General features: G+C 50.2%; 1 protein-coding gene across 3 annotated transcripts in view; it reads left to right on the top strand.

Moving 5' to 3' along the window:
* Positions 1–16,962, top strand: part of SNF4Agamma (SNF4/AMP-activated protein kinase gamma subunit) — a 364,359-nt gene that overhangs the window by 55,409 nt on the left and 291,988 nt on the right. The window contains exon 1 of one of the 3 annotated variants that reach the window (XM_084593804.1): positions 1,066–1,652. The exons of the other annotated variants lie outside the window; for them this stretch is intronic. Within the exon in view, the coding sequence (XP_084449930.1) occupies positions 1,626–1,652 (27 nt within the window). The 5' untranslated portion in view covers positions 1,066–1,625. Of the gene's footprint in view, positions 1–1,065; positions 1,653–16,962 lie in introns of those variants that run through there. 3 annotated transcript variants of the gene reach the window in all.

Genomic DNA, 16,962 nt, shown 5'->3' with positions numbered 1-16,962 from the left:
GCGGGAGCGAGTGAGGGAGCCGTATCGAGAAGCGCCATCGGTAAGCTGCGGCGCGCTTCACCACTGCATATCAGCCGCATCTGGGGTGTCGCCAGGGCTTTAAAGTGTCTTATTACCGGCGATTACGTTTCCTTGCTACGACGGGCCCCGTAACTGACAGCTCTCGAGCCGAAGATAGCGACATCGCGACCCCTCGCGAACAGATCGCGCACAATGTGATCCCGCCTGTGCCGACCGTTATAGGGCGAAGCTTCCTGCAGACATGCAGTTGTGCAGGGATATGTCAGATGCTCTATAGGGTACGACATATGCGCGCGATGTTGATTGGCTGGTCGCATCCTGTGGTGCTGCGTAAAGTGCTGTCGACCCTGTTCTTTTTTAGCTTTTCTGAGTATGAGGACTTGGGGGAGTAGGAACGTATGTTTTGAAAACGCCGGGCACGAAAACACCGGACCGAATATGTACACAAACGACAAGACCGCGGAGCCGTTCGTTTCGAGATTGCCAGTCGAACGTCTTGAGTCACTTCCCGAAACACTTATCCGCCGTATTGGTAGGTATCTAGGCACTGAAATTAATCGGTAAATAGGATTTTAGTTTTAAGGAGTGTAGTTTCTAAATACCCGGCTTACTGCTGTCAAATATAGGAGGCGGCTAGCTTGTGGAGGTTGGTTACGTTCATCGCACTATAATTATAGCCGCTGCTAGCGTGGAAACGTACTACGTGCAGACAGCGTCCACGCTCTTTGGGCTGCGCTCTGTTTTCGGCTCCCCAAGACGCCAACTGCGTCGCGTTTGCGTGCATGATCGCTGGCCGCGTTCGCGAAAACAGCCTCTGAGGTCGGGGTCGTTGCAGCGAGGAGCACCCGGTAGTCATCAAGACCTCGCCGCAGTGATTCCACTTCCGGGGCCGCTTACTGGAGCGCGCGCTTGGAGTGTCCGCTTGTATCCCCGTGGCGCTGCCATCGACAGCGCTTCTTGCGTATACCGACCGTGTTCCGCAGTTTCCGCCGTCTGCTACAAATCCAGATTGGCAAGCGGGAAACGGAGTCTGCACTGGTCCATGCCGCTCGTCCGGTTTTTGCCTTTTGTAGGCCGTGCTATAGCCGTGCCGTTTCACTTTGATCTTTGGTTTGATATGCCTGGCCGGCTGGCGGTTACTCGCTCTCTCTAAATCTGAGCGTCCCAGTATGTTCTCCGCATTTGGTTCTCCGTGCGTTACCTCAGTTGCGGCTCGGGAGCTTGCGCAAGGCAGAACAGCCGTGGTCGGCGCTTACGTAAAGCGAGTGCCGTAAGGGGTGCGCCCGGAGCTTACGATTCGATTTGCCGAGACTGAATTCATCATCATCATCGTCGTCACTGGTTTCTCATCCTCCCTTGGCTCCAACTCAGCTCGCGGGAAAAGCGCGCGCACGCGCGTTTGTGTGTGTGCGTGAGTGCGTTGGTGTTCTTGCTCTCGGTTCCCCCACTCCCGCGGTTTGGGCCCGGTGCGGCGGACGGCTGATCGTGCGTGTGTGTGCGTGCGTGTTGTGCCCGAGTGCGGCGGCGGCGGCGGCTTCGGGGTCCGAGCTCCGGGGAGTCTGAACGCAGCGCTCACCAGCGCCGGCTGCTCGACAGGCCCCGAGATGATAGCCATGGAAGCGCCGCTAAAGGTAGTAGCGCACGCGACTCTGTTGTTTGTGCATGTGTGTGCCATCGCCCCGACCTGCGACCCTATTTTTCTCTCTGCGCGTGGCCTCTCCCCTCCCGGAGTCCTTGCCTGTTTGTCGCTCGCCTCTAGCTTTCTGTGCACGCGGTTAGCGCTTGCATGGTCGCTCTCGCGCGCTCTCCCCGCGGAGAGGTCGACGTCCTCGGCCACCGATCGCTGCTCCGCTGTCGTGCTGGTGACGGAACGATGCAAGACGAAACTATTGTATTCCTCGTTTCCCCCCTTTCTCTTTGTATGTCGCCCCTGCTTTTTTTTTTATTATTATTATTCATTTTCACCGCCACATGCGGTGCGTGTACTACGAGCGGCAGACGTTCGTCTCTGTCGTTCCGACGCCAGCAGAATGGTAGGCCACGCCGGAGGAACCCCAACGGTCGCTGTTTGGCGTGGCTGTTGTAGCTAACGGAGCTGGCTAACAGCTTGAGCGCGCATTCTGGGATGCGCGCCCGCTTCTTTTCTGGCGCAGTCACGCGTGCGAGGTAGCCGCATTTCTGGCCCAGCTTTTTCGGAGTGCTGTGATAGTGCGTGGCCGATGTTTTATCGTTGTTGCTTGATACTTTTCCTGTCCATTTCTGATTTATGAGCTTGCTCCCTCGTAATCAGTCGTGGAAGTGTGCTGTTTCTTACATAGCAGTCTTACAGCTTGTCCTGTGCTCTACGGCTTTGGAAATTGATGGCGCTTTTCAGAGTGTTATTATTAAAACTTGGCTCAATACTGAGTGATTCCCAAGTTTGCCGCGGTGATAACAACGATACGGTATTAGCAGGCCCGTGGAGTCGCGTTTTTTTTATTTTTATTTTATTTTATTTTTTTTTTTTACTGCGTGCAATATTTCGCTCTATTTTGAGTCCTCGTCACTCATCAGTGTTTGAGTTACAATTGTTGTTCCCGGACGTTTGATTTAGCCTTGACTGTGCTATGCATTTTAATCCTGATTTCGTTTGAACTAAATAAGGAAAAAAAGAGAAGACACGCGATGATGATTTTTGGGGGCAAAGACAGTTCTGTTACAAATAACTGAAGGTTTAATTTTTGTCGCGTCTCAGTTTATCTCTACCTTCCGTAGTATAACGCCGTGAACTTTCACGAAATCAATAAAGAGCTGCTAGAAAACGGAGAAGTATCTCACTCCGCATGGTTTAGTTGAAGCTGAGTAAAAGACAAACACGCACTGCGAACTATTTATCTTATATGTGCAAATGATATATCACCCTTTTGGCGTTCTCTCATACGACGGCCGCTCTCTGCAGCTCAGTGTGCGCCCACACAGCAGGGAACAAACTGACCGACGCGATGGCCTCAATAGAAACCCCGTGGCCTTGGCACGTGAAAGCACCCGTGTCTCAATCGGCCAATAACGTCTCCCTAGTATAAAGCGTGTTCGGAAGTAGAGCGTTGGTCAACGTCTCGCGTGTGCGCGCGCTGCGCTGGGGCGGAGATTTATGAAAAGAAGTTGCGCGGTGGCGTAACTGAAAGCTCTCCAAGCTGTGCCCGCTATAGCCTCCTTATATTGGCCGTATTTCGGTCATCCCCCTGAATAGAGAGTGCCGTCTATAAGTCACTCGCAGTAATTGAGGTGGTGGTGATAACAGCGGAGAAGAGATATTTCTCTCCTGCGTACGTCCCCTGTATACGAATTTCATCGCCAAGCGCAGAATACGTGCACGTCCAGACTTTGTGGCAAAAGTTTGGCACGCTTTCGCATCGGTTCAGTGCGCGAGGCGCAGCTCGTCGCCTTGATGCGCGGAAGAGAGCGAAGGGAGCGTGGCGGACGTGTTTACGATTCCGGGCCCCGGGCGCTCCGCGGTCGCTCATTGCTCGCCTTCATCGCCGCCGGGAGACGCGCACAAACGACACCGTCGAGCCAAGACGGAGGGCCTCGCCTTTGAGCAGCACGCGAAGCGAACGCGACATAAACAAGAGCGTTCCGACTCGTGTGATGGGCTTGCTTCGCTCGTTAAAATTGTATCCCGGACGGACGCCGAGGAAGGTGCCTCAATGCTGCTAATTAGTGGCTTGCTTATGCGACGGTCGGCGCCTTGCGCGGTAAACCACAGCGTTTGGCTCGCCGTTTTTCTATTTTGGGTCGAAACGCGGATTTTGAATGAGTAGAGCATTGCCAGTCGGTGCGTGCGTTCGAACAAGTGGCGCTTGGCATCTTTGAGCGCAGCCAATGAGTGGCGTATTACTCACGTCACATATACCTGTCACAAACCTTTCAGAAACCGATCAGTTAGCCCCGCCCCTGTTGATCGTTCTCGACCGGCCGACGTAGGGGCAATTAGGAGGTGAACTGACTATTTGTGACAGCTTTTTTTGCGGCGAGATTGTTGTGTAATTCTTCCCCTGCTTTGATATATTTCTCTCTTCTTCGACTCCCACCATCTTCCCTCGTAGTGCGGCTGAGGTGTGCGCCGCGAATTGAAACATTCATTTTGCCTTTCAGTTCCAGAAAGCCTCCCCCCCCCCCCCCCCCCCCCCCCCACCTTTTTTTTTTTTTTTTGGCCAGAGCTGCACCTGGGTCATTGACATTCAGCAATATAATTTTATTTTATCGGTACAACTGACTGAAACTAATGTATATAATTTTTTCCGAGTTTTGCGCCTACCTTCGGAGTGTGCCTTTGATGTGTTCAGGTTAAAAAGAGAACGAGAAGTGGCTCGCGTAGTCCTTTAGTAAGAGCCACGCCACAGTAAGGTTTTGGTTGAAACGGCCGATCGTCTCGGATGACAACACCGAGATTGTGGCGAGGCGGAAAAGCGGTAGCTGTAATCCAATTAACTCCACTGAGCTCTGCATCTGTGGAGCATGCGGTGTAATAGTCACACAGGCTACGGATTACTCAATGTGTGAGAATATAATCTCATTTTCCGCTTTTTAGGGACCTTCAGTAATTCCAAAGGCCCCTTGGGTGGCCTCCTTCCTTCTGGCCTGGCTCGCGTGCGATGACCTACACCGCGTCGAAGATGTTGCTGCAGCGTGTATAACGCGTCGCTGTCGCTTATGAAGAGGCTCTTTTGTACGCCGCTTTTTTTTTCCTGATGAAACATTCATGAGCTAACCTTGCCAAAAGAGAGGACGAGATCCAGGGAAGGAGTTTTGTTTAGAAATGAAGGGGTTAATAGGGGTCACTCTGGGGCCTATTCGTCGGCCCTAGATATGTTGTCGGACCGTTATGCCCCTTGGTGCCGTGCAGAGCTTTTTTTTTTTTTTTGTGTGTGTGTGTGTGTGTGTGTGTGTGTGTGTGTGTGTGTGTGTGTGTGTGTGTGTGTGTGTGTGTGTGTGTGTGTGTGTGTGTGTGTGTGTGTGTTCTGCGCGTGCGGAGTTCCTTCTTTTTCTGCGTATAGGTGGCACTTGACGTAGTTTGTTACTACTTGGTGGCAGCGGCATGCACAAAATTCACTTTAGCGCAAGAGAGAGAGAGAGAGAGAGAGAGAAATAACTTTATTTACCTCAGATGTCGTGAATTAGGGCAGCATTGATAGCGATCGCGCGGTTGAAAGGCCGTAATCATTGGATGGCCGGTAGCTGCTCCTTCGCGCAAGTTACTGCAGTAGCAGTATTACTTTACGAAAATGCCTTCGTTATCTGTGTGAAGCTTCTATCTTGCAGAAGCACCACCCTCCTTCAACCCTGTTCATTCCTCATATCCCACCCTTCAGAAGCGCCACCCACTATACTAAAGCCAGCTTCCACGAGGGCTACACCCACTACTAGCCATGCAGCAGCGCAATTGAAAACCGACGGTCAAATCGAACTCAATGGCGCAGCGGAAAGCCAGCCGCCCTCGAGGGGCTACTCCACCCGCCCAGTAAAAATATTCATTATAGTAAAAGCATCGAAGTGAAACATCGAGCGAAAATCCAGCAGACCGCAGCTTTCTCGCATCATGTTTCATATGACAACGGAAGGTAGAAACATGCTTTCCGTGGAGACGAAAAGCAAGGTGCCCGTGTGCTGGGCGATGTCAACGCATCTTAAAGAACCCCAGGTGGTCGGAATTTCCGGAGCCCTCCACTACGGCGCCCCATATAACTTGAGTCGCGCTGTGACTTATATTCGACCACACGAAAATGCCAATCAAAAACTTTTCAAAAGGACGGACGCTTGCTGTGGCCCACAGAATTCTTCGTTCCGCTTCGCCTACCGCAGTGCACACAAATCATACAAATAAGGAAATGAGGCCACCCACTGCATCGCTCGAGGGTACGTCAACCGAGCAGGGAACGGTACTGAACCTGGCAGCACCCGCGATCGCACTGTGACGTATTGTTACGACCAAGCATCCGCAATTGCGCGCTCTATTGTTCGCCTGTGGGCATGGATAAGTTTTGTGAATATGTGGTGATGGTCCAATGGCTCTAAGTGAGCCTGTTTCCAGGAATCCTGTTTTGTAAGCATGTTTTGCTTTGTGGACAACCTGCAAATGCCAAATTGACCTTGTCAAGAGAACGTCTGGAAAAACACAAAGAAACGTCCCCCTGCGGGAAATAGCAGGAAGTGCTTTCTTTCTTTTGTTCACCCTTCCAGTGGAGAAGTGCTATCCTCCAGTGATGAATGCCTCCTATCCAAAGGAGACGACAGAGTGACATGTCCGCTGACGGGCAGGACAAGAAAGGAGCATGACTCATACGGCCATTAAGTGATTTCCCGGGAATGCAGGAAAGATTTGCAATTGTCGAAAAGGGACAATGTTGGGAGCCCTATGCGGCGCCACGTGCACTCGGGTTTCTGAGAAGTAAAACCCCTTGTCAGAACCAGCCTGTGGATTCTTTGCTGAAGAATAGAAATGTACCTCCTCTCCTCGCCGTTCCCAAGCTTTTCCCGCCAGCAAGTGATCACGCCCAACGAATGAATGCCGGACCAGTCAGTGCTTCAGACCATCAGTGCAGTGATGTGTTCGATTGGATGCCGATACCTGAGGGGCGTGCCCTGGATTTGGTTGGTCAGCATCTTCAGAGAGGGGCTGGACATAGGGGGGTTTTAAGGACGCTGCAGAGCACGAAATGTCGCTCTGGGCCCTGGGTAAACGGCTCATCCAGTCGCTTCTCGCTATGAACTCTTAACGCTTGCCATTTTGCTGATGTACCCTTCTTTTTCGTGTAAATATTGTAAATAAGTTTTCTCAAAGTGCCAGTAAACCTGCTTGTACATATTTCACCAACTTCGAAGATTCAATCCTACTTCAACCCCGAGTCTCTGCACGCTACCAAGTGAAGGCCGGGTCGACTTAGCCCCAGCGTCACGACAACTGGTGGCAGCGGTGGGATCTGAATCTGCAAGCACAACGACTGGTGCCCAGCGTTGGGATCTGAATCTACAAGCCACAACATCTGGTGATTGGAGGTGGATCTGAAGCTACAAGCCACAACATCTGGTGATCGGAGGTGGCATCTCAAGCAACAAGCAGGCGCAACAATCGGCCAACAAGAGAGCAGCTCGGAACATCGATCGCATGTGTGGGTGAGTGCTTGGCTTTTCTTCTGATGTGGACCAGGTTCTAGAACAGGGTTAGATTTTAAGAACTGGTAAAAAGTGTTGAAACGCCTTTAGGTTTGGTAGTTTGCACTGTTGTTTTGGAAGTAGCCGACACTCGGAGCGATCATGGACCTACAAAAGCTGCAGAAACCGGAACTGTTGCTATTGTGTGAGGAATTGGGAATTGATACAAGTGGTTTGGCACGAAAACCCTTGATTTTAAAGGCAATCACTGATTTGGGAGCCGATGATGAGGAGCTCAGGGAAGCATGGAACCTCATCGCCCAAAACAAGGAGGAACAACTCAGACAGGAAAAGAGGCGTGAGCGCGAACGTCAGAGGGAAAAAGAGGAAAGGGAGCGCGAACGTCAGAGGGAAAAAGAGGAAAGGGAGCGTGAACTTGAGAGAGAAAAAGAGGAAAGGGAGCACGAACGTGAGAAGCTTGAGAGAGAAGCAAAAAAGCGGGAGCTAGAAATTGAGCTCCGGAAATTAGAAGTAGAGTTGAGCAAGAGGTCGGGCGATTGTCCCCAGCTAGCGGTACCTCTTCTCAACAAGGAGGCAGATTTCAAGATGTCAAAGTACATGCAGCCATATGTGATATCAGGGGATATCGGTCTGTATCTGGCTAACTTTGAGCGAACCTGCGAAAAACTGTCCTTCCAGCGAGACACTTGGTCTCAGAGATTATTGACGGTTCTGCCCAGCGAGGCAGCGGAGGTTGTCGCGCGGCTAAGCAAGGAGGACGCGGACAACTACGAGAAGGTCAAAGCTTGCCTTCTGAGAAAGTATAGGCTTAGCGCCGAGGCGTTCAGACAACGTTTTCGGAACGCTACTAAGTCCAGGGACGAGAGTTACCCTGAATTCCTGTACAATTTAAGAGTAAATTTGGGCGAGTGGCTAAAGAGCACAGATTCCTACAGTGATAGGGACGCTGTAGTCGAGCGAATTCTTTTGGAGCAGTTTTATAACTGCCTCCCAGAAAAAGAAAGAAATTGGTTACAGGACCGAGGCGAAATTAAGTCGGCAACTGAAGCTGCCGAACTCATTGAGGAGTATGCTTCGCGCCGACAATTCAGCAACCCAGCAGTGGATAGGCCCCGCAATCCCAAGTTCAGTGTGAAAAACCGTCAGGAAAGGCACTTTGCTAGAGTTGGAAACGAAGAAATGAAGGTTTCTTCAGGCAAATTCCCTAGAAAGGACGGCAGTGAGAAAAGTGGGGAAGTGACCAACGTGCAGAACACAAAGAATAAGCTTGAGGCTAGGAAGCCGCTCACATGCTTTAGGTGTAATGAGCAGGGTCACATTGCCGTCAACTGCCGGAAAGAAAAGATTGCTTTCTCGTATGTCAGGGACTGCGATGAAAATATGCAGCTTTTAGAACCCTACCTGCATGACCTAGTAGTCAACGGGAAGCCTTGCAAGGTACTGCGCGATTCGGCCGCAACGATGGATGTTGTCCATCCGGCGTATGTATCGCCTTCCGACTATACAGGACAGTGTGCATGGATCCGACAGGTAGTTGAGGAACAGAGTGTGTGCTTGCCGATCGCGAACGTGGTCATCGAGGGCCCTTTCGGCGAATTAACAACCGAGGCTGCCGTTTCAGGAAAGCTTCCTAAGTGCTATCCGTATTTGTTCTCCAACAAATCGGACATGCTACTGCGAAAGAGGGGCATCCTGTTCGGAGACAGAGTTGTGCAAGCCTTAACACGTTCAAGGGCGCGAGAACTAGCTACACTGCTCATACCAGAAAATTCCACAGCGGAAGAAACGGCAGTTAAAACAGTGGTCGATGTGGAAGATAGCAGGTCAGAAAACTTTGAGAGCGAGGCATCTCAGATATGTCAACTTGAAAGTGAGCTTGATGAGACGCGGAATGAGGACGTTCTTGAGAGTAACCTCTTGCCGCCAGTGTCTAGTAATCTCACGAGACTTTTAAGTGGAACCCGAGAGGACTTAGCTATAGAGCAAGCCAATGATCCCAAGATACAGGAGATAAGGGAGCGCCACCGCGCCACTAAGACAGCAAACAATATTTCTTTCGAGATGAGAAAGGGAGTGCTGTATCGCTTATTCAAGGATAAGCGCGGAGTAGAGCGGGACCAATTAGTTGTTCCCCAAAAGTACCGCGGAGACTTACTGCGACTTTCCCATGGCAGCTCGTAGTCATGTCACCTTGGAATAAAGAAAACAAAGCAGAGGCTGTTGCAAGAATACTATTGGCCTGGATGTTTTAAGGACACGGAAAATTTTGTACGGTCATGCGACACGTGCCAGCGGGTTGGAAAGGCGCAAGATAAGTGGAAAGCGCCGATGGTGTTAGTACCAATCATTACCGAGCCGTTTCACCGGTTAGTAATAGATGTAGTTGGGCCACTTCCTGTGACAGAGTCAGGGTACCGTTATATCCTCACTATGTTATGCCCAGCCACAAAGTTTCCAGAGGCTGTTCCGCTGCGCGAGGTGACGTCCGAGAGTGTAGTGGATTCGCTGCTGTCAGTGTTTGCACGAGTTGGATTCCCTTCCGAGGTCCAAAGTGATCAGGGTAGCGTTTTCACGAGTGTCCTCACCACCTCATTTCTCGAGCGATGCGGCATTAAGGTAGTGCATAGCTCGATCCATCATCCGCAGAGCAACAGCGTAGAAAGATGGCACTCTGTTCTCAAACGAGTCCTGAGGGGACTGTGCTATGAAAACAAGCGCGAATGGGATGCCTGCCTGCCTGCAGCGCTTTTCGCTTTGCGGTCAGTGCCGCACGAATCCACTGGATTTAGCCCAGCCGAGTTGGTGTACGGAAGGTCACTGCGCTCACCTTTGCGAATGGTGCGCGAAGCCTGGGAGGGGCGCGGAGAAGACCCAACAGTAGTAGAATTCATTCTGAACCTCTTGAATCGCTTACATAACACTAAGGAACTCGTTGAGGCCAGCATGAAGTCAGCCCAGGCTCGTTCCAAGGTGTACTATGATAAGACAGCCCGTCAAAGGACGTTTGGTATCGGGGACCAGGTGATGTTGCTGAGAAGTTCAAGGCAGAATAAGCTCGAAGTACAGTGGGAAGGACCGGCTGAAGTCGTTGCAAAGCTTTCTAACACTAACTACGCAGTGAAAATTCCCGGTAGGCGTAAAGAAGTGCGCATTTATCATTGCAATCTTATGAAGCCTTATGTGCAGAGGGAAGCCGTGGTAAATCTAACGTTAAACCTTCCCGAGGAGATGGGGGACAACTTGATTTGCCTCAGCGGAAAAGGAAGCAACGCTCAGGAGCTTCTCAAAAAGACGGAGCAGAGAGGAGAACTAAAGAAATCCCAGCTGTCCGATCTGGGCGAGATAATAACAGAGTTTGAGGCCTGCTTCGTGGACAGGCCAGGCAGAACTGATTTGACTGAGCACGATATTGAGCTGACTTCAGACGTGCCAGTGCGATCAAGGTGCTACCGATTTTCTCCAAGGCAAAGAGAAATTCTGGATAGGGAAGTAACTCGCATGCTGGAATTGGGAGTAATAAAACCTTCGGAAAGCGATTATGCTTCGCCTATGATCTTAGTAGAAGCTCCAGGTAAAGACCCTAGGCCTGTGGTAGACTACCGAAAGCTAAATTCTCTCACCAGGGATCAAGTGTATCCTATTCCGAATATTGAGGAGAGAGTAGAACAGGTCAGTAGAGCGGCATATGTGACTACGCTGGACCTTACTCGAGGATATTGGCAAGTACCGCTCACTGAACGCGCCAGCAGATACGCGGCTTTCGTCACTCCGACGGGCAGCTACCAGCCAACAATGATGAGTTTCGGGCTCAAAAATGCTCCATTTTGTTTTTCACGACTCATGGATAGGGTTTTAAAGGGGTGTGAAACATTCGCGGTGCCTTATTTAGACGACATTGCGGTTTTTTCCGACTCATGGGCGGACCATATGGTACATCTAAGAGCTGTACTGAGCCTTTTGCGTCAAGCTGGACTAACCGTAAAGGCCGAGAAATGTTGCCTGGCAAGGGCGACCGTGGACTACTTGGGTCACAATGTAGGTCAAGGTTTCAGGAAACCCAGCGAGATTAAGATTTCTGCGGTAGCAGACTACCCGCGGCCGAGCACGAAGACGGAAATTCGAGCATTCCTAGGTCTGACGGGATACTACAATCACTGCATCCCTAACTATTCATCTTTGGCTAGCCCTCTGACCGACGCTCTCCGCAAGACAGAACCGACAAATGTAGTCTGGGACGAACAAAAGGAAGCCTCCTTCGTAAACCTGAAGGCTGTGCTGATTAGTCGTCCGGTATTGCGAGCTCCAGACTATGGCCGAGAATTCACGGTCCAGTGTGATGCCAGTGATCGAGGGTTAGGTGCTGTTCTCTGCCAGAGAGATGACGACGGTAATGAGCACCCCGTGCTCTACTTGAGCAGAAAACTGAGTTCTAGAGAGAGGGCTTATTGCGCGTCAGAGAAAGAATGCGCTTGCATTGTATGGGCCATTCAAAAATTGCAGTGCTATCTTGGAGGGGCCAAATTCACCGTAGAGACGGACCATTGTCCCCTGGCTTGGCTGCAAACTGCGACATCGAAGAACAGTCGCCTTCTTAGGTGGAGCTTGATTTTACAGCAGTACAATTTTGAAATAAGATACAAAAAGGGGAAGTTAAATGGGAATGCGGACGCGCTTAGCCGCTCTTTCTAAGCGGTCCGAGATGTTCCTCACCATGTATCCAAATTGATAATCAGGTTTTTTTTTTTTTTTCGTGCGCTTGTATATGTGTGACTATGTAAAGCAGCACGTTTGGTTTTCTAGGAATACGTGGATCCTGAACGTCTTGAGTGTGGGCTTTTCTCGAACAACAATGGCAGTTTTCTTTTGACCTGGTCTCTTCAGACGGGAGCCGAGTGCTTGCTTCGACATGTGGTTGAGTTTCAGACAGCTCGAGCAATTTGGCCTACAACAATCAAGACAACGCGACAAGCAACAGCGAGCTTCAAGCGTTCACGTGCAGGCCATTAAGTCGTCTCTTCATGCAGCAGCTGGGACTGCTGCCCTCCGAGACTCTTCTGGCGGGGGAGGAGGCTGTTACGACCAAGCATCCGCAATTGCGCGCTCTATTGTTCGCCTGTGGGCATGGATAAGTTTTGTGAATATGTGGTGATGGTCCAATGGCTCTAAGTGAGCCTGTTTCCAGGAATCCTGTTTTGTAAGCATGTTTTGCTTTGTGGACAACCTGCAAATGCCAAATTGACCTTGTCAAGAGAACGTCTGGAAAAACACAAAGAAACGTCCCCCTGCGGGAAATAGCAGGAAGTGCTTTCTTTCTTTTGTTCACCCTTCCAGTGGAGAAGTGCTATCCTCCAGTGATGAATGCCTCCTATCCAAAGGAGACGACAGAGTGACATGTCCGCTGACGGGCAGGACAAGAAAGGAGCATGACTCATACGGCCATTAAGTGATTTCCCGGGAATGCAGGAAAGATTTGCAATTGTCGAAAAGGGACAATGTTGGGAGCCCTATGCGGCGCCACGTGCACTCGGGTTTCTGAGAAGTAAAACCCCTTGTCAGAACCAGCCTGTGGTTTCTTTGCTGAAGAATAGAAATGTACCTCCTCTCCTCGCCGTTCCCAAGCTTTTCCCGCCAGCAAGTGATCACGCCCAACGAATGAATGCCGGACCAGTCAGTGCTTCAGACCATCAGTGCAGTGATGTGTTCGATTGGATGCCGATACCTGAGGGGCGTGCCCTGGATTTGGTTGGTCAGCATCTTCAGAGAGGGGCTGGACATAGGGGGGTTTTAAGGACGCTGCAGAGCACGAAATGTCGCTCTGGGCCCTGGGTAAACGGCTCATCCAGTCGCTTCTCGCTATGAACTCTTAACGCTTGCCATTTTGCTGATGTACCCTTCTTTTTCGTGTAAATATTGTAAATAAGTTTTCTCAAAGTGCCAGTAAACCTGCTTGTACATATTTCACCAACTTCGAAGATTCAATCCTACTTCAACCCCGAGTCTCTGCACGCTACCAAGTGAAGGCCGGGTCGACTTAGCCCCAGCGTCACGACAGTATCATGAAATCACCCAACATAACAGGGAGCAAAGACTCCACTCCCAGTCCTCATCATTTACTCTCCAAACTAGAGCAGGTAAAGTGGCGCCATCTACAATCCCACACAATTCCCCTCCTCCGCCTCCCTCGCCTTAATACAGCCAGGACTCTACTCTCCCGAATGTATGTTGGGTGGAGTCCCAGACTTCTCGCACATCATGTTTAGTTGATCTACACCTCAGAGTGGTCACTCAAAGGCAGCGAGATTTGAGATCAGGGGTCGCGGTTTCCAGCTCAGGCCTGCAGTTGCTCAAAAGCGACTGGTGAACTGGGACATCCAGGTCACCGAGAGCCATAAACTTCCGGCCACCATCCGCTACCAGAGACTCTCCCTCGAAAGGCCTCGTGAAAATAAAGTTTTTCACCACCACCTAGGACATTAAGCCATTTTAAACGAATCCATTCAATGCTTTAATAATGAGGGGATGATCAGCGCGCTGTGAGTGACCTCGCCGCCGGAATAGAGGCGAACACGGAGGCGAATCGTAGCCAACTTTCGCGAACCTTTCAGCCGGCATGGTGCCGCCGGTGCAACGACAATATCGACGATAGCGATTGCTGTGGATATCCTCTCCGCAGCTTCCTGCTCGCCTGATACTTCGCTGTCATATGGCGCGCTCGCACTGGCCAGCTTGCAATATGTGCGACCACGCCGTTGCTAAAATCAGGCTGTAATTTCGTGCGCAGCAACGCGTAAGCAGGAAAGCAAATAATTCTGAAAGGGCACCATGGCCGAAACAGTGTTTAGATTACGTATACGGTGTCATCATTGCTGCTGGCGTCTGGCGCGTCGACCGATAATCAGCCGCGGAGACATTCGATGCAGGTCGCGCTGAATAATTTTGCCCTAGCTTTCGTCTTCGATGCGTTCGTAGTGCGCCGCGAAAAAATGGCTTTGAGAAAAAGAGAGGTCAGCTGAAGAGGTTTAAGAATTGTGTGTGAAACTTGCAGGTAAAGAATGCGAGGTCATTTTGTGCTAGCATTTGATTCCCCATGTAATCGCCGGATTCAGTTACGTAGGTTTTCAGACCTCGGCAGTGAACCGCACCAGGCTGAGGCCGCAGAGATGACGTCATGTATGGCGGCGCTGCGTTTCATGCTTAGAAATGGTTGCTTGAAGGTAGAAAACCAACGCCACTGAAGTTATAGCGCAGACAGAGTTGTTTGGTAGCATCGGGTGAGTCACGGCAGCATGTGGGCGGAATTCTAAGAATTCGGCAACAATGACGTCATTAGAGTTTCTCTGCAGTACTGCGGGGAATTGAAAAGAATAGTTAACTTTTAATTTTTGATTATACACTTATTCTAAATGCTAGCTCCAATCCAGTCCGCACGTTTTGTCTCTTACATTCCAATCGTCGTATATCGTCCAAAGGTAAAAAAAAAAAAAATCACTTCAGCTTCCTTTCAACTATCTCGCTTCTCGATGAACACACCGAGCCGCGAGTGAAGCGAGGAATTTGCGCCGAAGAAGGGATGGCGCCAGCCCGCACTGCTCGGCCGAGGAGCAGAGAAGGCCCAGCGCGGTGCTGAGCGAAGAAAAAGAGCTCATGACTCGAGTGCAGCCATATCTCCGAGACGCAATAGAGTGCAGTGCACAATACATTCCATGCTTACATCCGCTCTCGGCGATGCGATTTGCTGTCGGCGCTTGGTTACCTGCGCGCCGCAGTTATTGTACACGCGACTCATGGAAACGGAACTTGGCGTGCGGCGATGTTACTTCTGTGCGTAACACGACGCCCACCGGTGTGGTTTGAATGCAGATGTTGCCGCATGCGCGAGAACGGTATATTATTTATTCAACTGTCAGTGTTCGGTTTTTTGCCGGCATGCTGGCTGCGTCGCGCTGCGCCAAATTCTCTTTTACGTCTCGTTTCACCTGTTCGGTTAACGAAACTTGATGTTCGCAGTTTGGCGGTCTGTAGGCAGCAACTTGGTCGAAGAGAAAGAAAGAGGAAAGCACGCGGATGGGCTCACTGCTAGGTGATCGAGTCGTCCGCCTTCGGATTACTCGTTCAAGTTTTCTTGTTGGTGTAAACCTGTTTTTTTTTTTTTTATTTTTATTGGAAGGTACGATCGTTGTTTCGTGCGAACCAGAAAGACACCCAATACAGTGGTTTTGCGGTGAATTTTAAACGTTCCCATTCTTTTAAAGCATGAACTCGCGCAGCGACATTTAAGCCCTTATGCATCTTCTTTTCATAGCCTTTTTGTTTATTGCGAAAGCAATACCACGACCGACAAAACGAGACATCGGGTGGCCGCAGTTACGCCGTGAAGAGGCGTAGCTACGGTTTCCTCATTAAAAAAAAAAAGAAAAAGAAAATAATAATAAAAATAAAAATAAAAAGAATAAAAAAAATAAATAAAAAAACCAGCCTGCCTTCACATTTGAATTCACGTTACCCCTATGCTACGGGCAAGAGCTGCCAACTCGGGTCGCTCCTTGCATATGTGAGGGTGGTATCAGAATCAGCCTGCTAGAACCGTTTGCATTCTCGTTACCTCATACGACACTCAGACACGTCCATAGGGCTTGGTAGAAGCGTGACTTTATATGTGGGCTGGTATAGCTTACGCTCTCGCGTCAAACCCTTAAAGGATGAGCTTAAGTGTCCCCAATACACCTTAACCTGATAGGGCGTGATAGGGTAACAGTGTAACAGGCAAGAGAAGCTTCCGCCGTTGCTTTCGCAATTCAACTAGGGTTAGCCACAGCTAGACCACAACTAATTTATTTTATGACATAGTACATGTACGTTCTGAATTTCTCGCATTACACTGCATTGCGTGATCTAGACGTACATCGCTTGTCTCATCGTATTCTGTACTCTTCAAAACACGCGTACAAGCGCGTTGATCTTTTAGACTTCCAGATACAGGGCTGACTTCGAGTAATTCTAATTTGTAATAATGCTTTTTTTTTTTCGAAATAAATTTAGCACTTCGTAATTCTTGCAAATGAGAGACAAGTACTGTCGAAACGCATCAAGTTGCGAGCACTTACTACCCATAACAGGCGCTTGGTTGTGTGTGTGTGTGTGTGTGTGTGTGTGTGTGTGTGTGTGTGTGTGTGTGTGTGTGTGTGCGTGCGTGCGTGTGCGTGTGCGTGTGCGTGTGTGTGTGTGTGTGTGTGTGTGTGTGTGTGTGTGTGTGTCTTTGCGAAATTGGCGTACTTCGCTGCAGCGCGGTGTACCGAAATTGGCTGGCTTCATGTTAGTCGCTCTAATATCTTTTCGAGCTTGGTCCGATTTTTCGCTGAGGAGGCCTCGCGGACGCTCTGCTTGTCCCGGTGAGTCGGCCGCTGGAAGCCGTTTGCGTTGTGGTCTGTCGCGCGGGCGTCGAGCCGGAAACATTTAATGGGTACCGTGACGAGCAGCTTCGCCTTCTGCCTTTCCCTTTCTTCGGATATTTTTGGGTGTGTGCGCATGTCTGTGTAAGAGTATGGCGCGCGTATTCTCGCAGAGTGCTCTCGTTCATTCCTTTCGGAGAATGCGCGCAGGAATTTCACTCGCTGCTTTTGTACGCAGCGAAGATAATGGGAAAGAGAGCGGTTGGTGCATGATTCGAAACGCCGCTTAGCCGTTACACCAGCTGCTTTTATTAAATGAATAACGTCAAACAACTGAGAGGGAAAGAAATAAGCGTTGCGTTTGATCGTCGGCGGCAGTTTCGCGCTCGAATGTAGTATT

Source organism: Amblyomma maculatum, chromosome 2 (genome assembly GCF_055883805.1).
Source record: "Amblyomma maculatum isolate TAMU_Amacu chromosome 2, ASM5588380v1, whole genome shotgun sequence".
NCBI lineage: Eukaryota > Metazoa > Arthropoda > Arachnida > Ixodida > Ixodidae > Amblyomma > Amblyomma maculatum.
This window is presented reverse-complemented; position numbering and strand designations above follow the sequence as displayed.